The 4,296-nt window shown below is 41.6% G+C and overlaps 1 protein-coding gene across 1 annotated transcript in view; it reads right to left on the bottom strand.

Moving 5' to 3' along the window:
* Positions 1-1,188: 1,188 nt before the first annotated feature.
* LOC120534748 (zinc finger and SCAN domain-containing protein 21-like) overlaps positions 1,189-4,296 on the bottom strand; it is a 97,681-nt gene continuing 94,573 nt past the window's right edge. Inside the window, exons 5-6 of the mRNA XM_039762328.1 lie at positions 3,510-3,730; positions 1,189-1,253 (exon numbers count right to left, since the gene is read on the bottom strand). Coding sequence (XP_039618262.1) covers positions 1,189-1,253; positions 3,510-3,730 — 286 coding nt within the window. The remainder of the gene's footprint in view (positions 1,254-3,509; positions 3,731-4,296) is intronic.

The following is a 4,296-nucleotide window of genomic DNA, read 5'->3' as shown; positions in this document are numbered from 1 at the left end:
ATATAAGTGAAAAAAAATAACGTAGGTGGTCTCAAGTTATGAAACGTTTTCTGGAGTTTTTGTCCCTTTGAGAATATATCGTGTGTTTTGGACCTAATTGTTTTACTGGATTATATTCGCTGGAGCCTTACGGACAGAATGGGATCAATACTGCTCGGAAATATTGATGTTTGACTTGCAGGGGGTCTTCAAAGGTAGGGACAGTCAACTCTTAAAAGTATGTACTTCTCTGTAAAAAAGGCTTTAGTGTCAGTGCTGTGGTTGTTGTGTGTCAAAATGGTTTATATCATCGGTAAGACGAGACTTTGAAGTTTCATTTGATGGGTAGGGTGTCGAGATGCATGGCAGATGGGCATGCACACATTACTGTAACGTTTTTAAAACGCTGTTATGTCCCGGGACCGGCACGTGTGCGCGTTAAGAGGATTTATTGTATTTGTTCTGTTTCAGAAACCACACATAAATATTTGTCTGCAAATAAACATTTAGCGCTACAAAGCCATTGCAACAATTCCTTCCTTTGAAATGTTCAGCGGTTTATTGAGATCTTTGTACCTTAATTCTGGTCTGCCTCATCCTTCTTATCGGGGATTAGGATTTGGTGCCACAGACACACACCAGTTTGATGCACGCACTGTTTAAACAGTTATTTTAAAGCTTATAGCCTTTTCCTCCACATTTTACAAGGAATGTAAGAAAAGGAAAGTAAAAAAAATATTGTACAGTAAATTCAGAATTTGTTATACAATATTAACATATTAACATTACTGATTCTACAAGTCTTCAATGTTTCTTACCATACACTATTATTAACACAGCACACAATGCATTTCTAATGTTTTAAGGCCTTTAAGAGTTGTACTAGTACTCTAGTTTGTGAAATGATGTAAAACAGGCTGTTAGTCTTTTGGGCTTTGACTCTTACTGGTTAATGATTAACAGTCGGCATCTGAGACAAGCATTAAGTCTTTTTATACATTTTATTCAGTATACCATAGGCATTGTAAGCCAGCATCAACAACATGTAATTCATCCTTCTTATGGAAGTTTCTAAAATGAGGTGTCTGAACCTGCTCATCAGTGCCCTGTGCTGACTGTTGGAGAAGGGAGGCTGACGTTTCTTCTAAAAGTAAAGATCTGAAGCCTGCGTGAATATGGTGCTATGGAATACCGAGACATGTGTTCACTTCAGAGGTAGTGCAAGTCTTTACTGATCTTCTGTCTTCTCATTAATGGCTCAATAAAGCCTAAACCTGAAAACAGAGGAAATAATATTTACCTAAGGAAATGTTAAAAAAAAAAGAACCAAAAGAATAAGCACAAAAAATGACCCTGTTGTTATGTTGCGTGATACTTAATTTCATAAATACACACAAAACAAAGTTTGTCCGTAGTGGTGCGGAGTATCCGACCACTCACTTCTTTATTGCATTAACCACAACTCACTAGTATGCACCACATATCAATTGCTTGGTGCCACCTACTGGTTACTATCGGCATTGTGAAACATGTAGTTTAATACAATACATAACAGATCTCCTCCCTGCTAAGATTGATTGTCAATAACACAAAGATTTTTTTTTTTATATGTAACAAATGTATCTCAGAACTCTGATAAAGAATATGTCTCTGAACTTGAACAGTCAAACACTTATATGTTCTCCATCTCAGTGGGTGTTCACTCATCACGGTAGCATAGTGGTGGTTTAATGATCCTCACAGGATAACGTCTGACAGTCTCTGTTACCAAAGTATGCTGCATGTGTCGTGAATCAGTGGACTTGGGTGTTTTCGGTGGTATATCTATCTCTGGAACTTGATCATTCTTGTCATGGTGAGATGTACTAGGGTGATGTGTTGTACTACTATCACTCTGGGGTAGTAACACTGGGGGGGCTACAGGATGGTTCACTGCAGCCTGCTGAAGCTCTGGATCGGGATGTGTCAGCATCTGGTCCACATGGCGTTTCTATACCTCTTGTTGTCCCATATTTATTTTGTACTAGCAAAATACCCACTCTTTACAGAGGCGAAGTACTGCCTTAAAATTTTTATTAAGAAGAAAATTAAACCTTTTTAAACTTGGCCAATATACCAATAATTATTTGTTAAGGATCTCTTTGTATACCACATGGTGAGTTCGGCCCTCCGGTTGTAATATGACCAAGCTGTGCGCTGTACTCTTGAGCATGCAACGTACAGTTGGCCATGTGAACAGTAATCTTGTTTCAAATCTCACAGCTTGGATTTCTGCTGTCATAATCGGTTTCAGTTTCATGGTTTGTTTCAATTACGACAGTATTTGTAGGACTTGTTCTGTTGAAGTGACATTCGGCTAAATTGTCTAAAGGTGTAAAATATTTGGCCATTTCGGTACACTTGAAAGCGACAACCGAACAATTCAGCGGCAGCCATCAACTCACATGCAGATGCATAGGTGAAGGCCTTAAGCATTTCACATTTATAGTGCTCCTGTGTAGTATAATTATCTCCTGTACCGTCATTAGTCCACACCTTGAACCTGTCCCAGTCATTCAATACATAAGACACAATGTTCCTCCGGATATCAAGAGTCAGCCTGATATGGCCGTGCAATATGTAACAAAGAGAATGGAAAAGGTAGGTGCCATCTCCGGGCATGGAAACCCCTCGGTAAGTGACAGTTCTCTGATCGATGGTGATCACCTCGATAGACATGTTAATGGGGGTACGGTTGGAATGATAAAGGAAATGGGTACCTGAACAATGTAAAGTAAATCTAAAATACCTACACAATAACTATAATTGTAATAAATGAACAATAAAACAGCGGAGAAGCCGTGGATTAAATAAAAAGGCTGTAGTTACCAGCAGGGATACGTGAATCCTGTGGCGAAGCAAGGAAGGGAATGTAGAGACTGGAGCAACGGACAGCCTTATATAGGCAGGCAGCCAACAACGTGGGAAGCGTTGGGATGGGGGACCCAACGCCGCCTCACACGGTGACTGAGCTGCAGGCTATGGACGTATATATGTACGTAAGCTGGATTCAGTTAGCGTTGGGAACCCGTGTACCAAATTTCTTGAAGATAAGCCCATAAGTAACAAAGACCGTTGAAAAGTTCAATTTGGCGGCCAACAGTGGCATCATACCATCGAAATAAGTACGTACATCGGTTTTGGTTAGCGCAGGGAAGCCGCCTACCAAATTTTGTGAAGATGGGGCCATAAATAAGAAAGTTCAACATTGTGGACGTTGTTGACTGTTATCGACCGTTATGACCATTACGTGTAGAATTTCGAAATGAAACCTCTTAACTTTTGTAAGTAAGCTGTAAGGAATAAGCCTGCCAAATTTCATCCTTCTACCTACACGGGAAGTTGGAGAATTAGTGATGAGTGAGTCAGTGAATCAGTGAGGGCTTTGCCTTTTATTAGTATAGATGACACTGGTCCAGTCTTCTCCATAACACCACCTTGGGTCCACTTCTCCTCCCCCTTCCTATAATCATGCACGAGGACAGGCTCACCTATATCAAACTGTCTGTCTTTGGAGCATGGTTTGCGGCGCTCTTGTTGAGCATCTTGTGACCTGTGCACTACACCAGCAACAGGTTTCAGGAAATCCAGCCGTGATCGCAGCTTGCGTCCAAGGAACATCTTAGCTGGTATCTCCTTTGTTGTTGCATGAGGGGAATTGCGGTATGTTAACAGAAATGTATCCAGGCGTTGTTGCACAAGTGCTGTGCCTCTAGAAGGTTTTAAGGAATGTTTGAAGGACTGCATGAAACGCTCGGCCAAGCCATTGGTGGTAGGATGGTACGGTGCTGAGCGGATGTGTTTAACTCCATTGGACTTCACAAATGTACTAAACTCTTCAGAACAGAACTGAGGTCTGTTATCACTCACAAGGATGTGTGGAATGCCATATCGACTAAAAAGGCTCCTGAGCACTTGAATGGTCTTACCGGTGAGGTGTTGTCCATAATATGCACCTCATGCCACTTGGAATGTGCATCTATCACGACCAGGTACATATTTCCTTCAAATGGACCCGCAAAGTCCATATGTATCCTTTGTCAGGGACTAGAGGGCCACATCCAAGGGTGTAAAGGTGCTAGCGCAGGCTCTACTCTGACAAGAGTTGCAGGATTTAGCTTGGAGCTCAATTTGAGAGTTGATGCCAGGCCACCATACGTAACTGCGTGCCATGCTTTTCATTCACACTATACCTGCATGTGCTACATGGAGCTCTTTCAGAACCCGGGGACACAGTTTTGGTGGAACAATCACCCTCACACCCCACATGAGGCATCC

The sequence above is a fragment of the Polypterus senegalus genome, chromosome 8, assembly GCF_016835505.1.
Source record: "Polypterus senegalus isolate Bchr_013 chromosome 8, ASM1683550v1, whole genome shotgun sequence".
Taxonomy (NCBI): Eukaryota; Metazoa; Chordata; class Cladistia; order Polypteriformes; family Polypteridae; genus Polypterus; species Polypterus senegalus.
The sequence above is the reverse complement of the archived record's forward strand: the minus strand, read 5'-3'. Positions and strand labels throughout refer to the sequence as shown.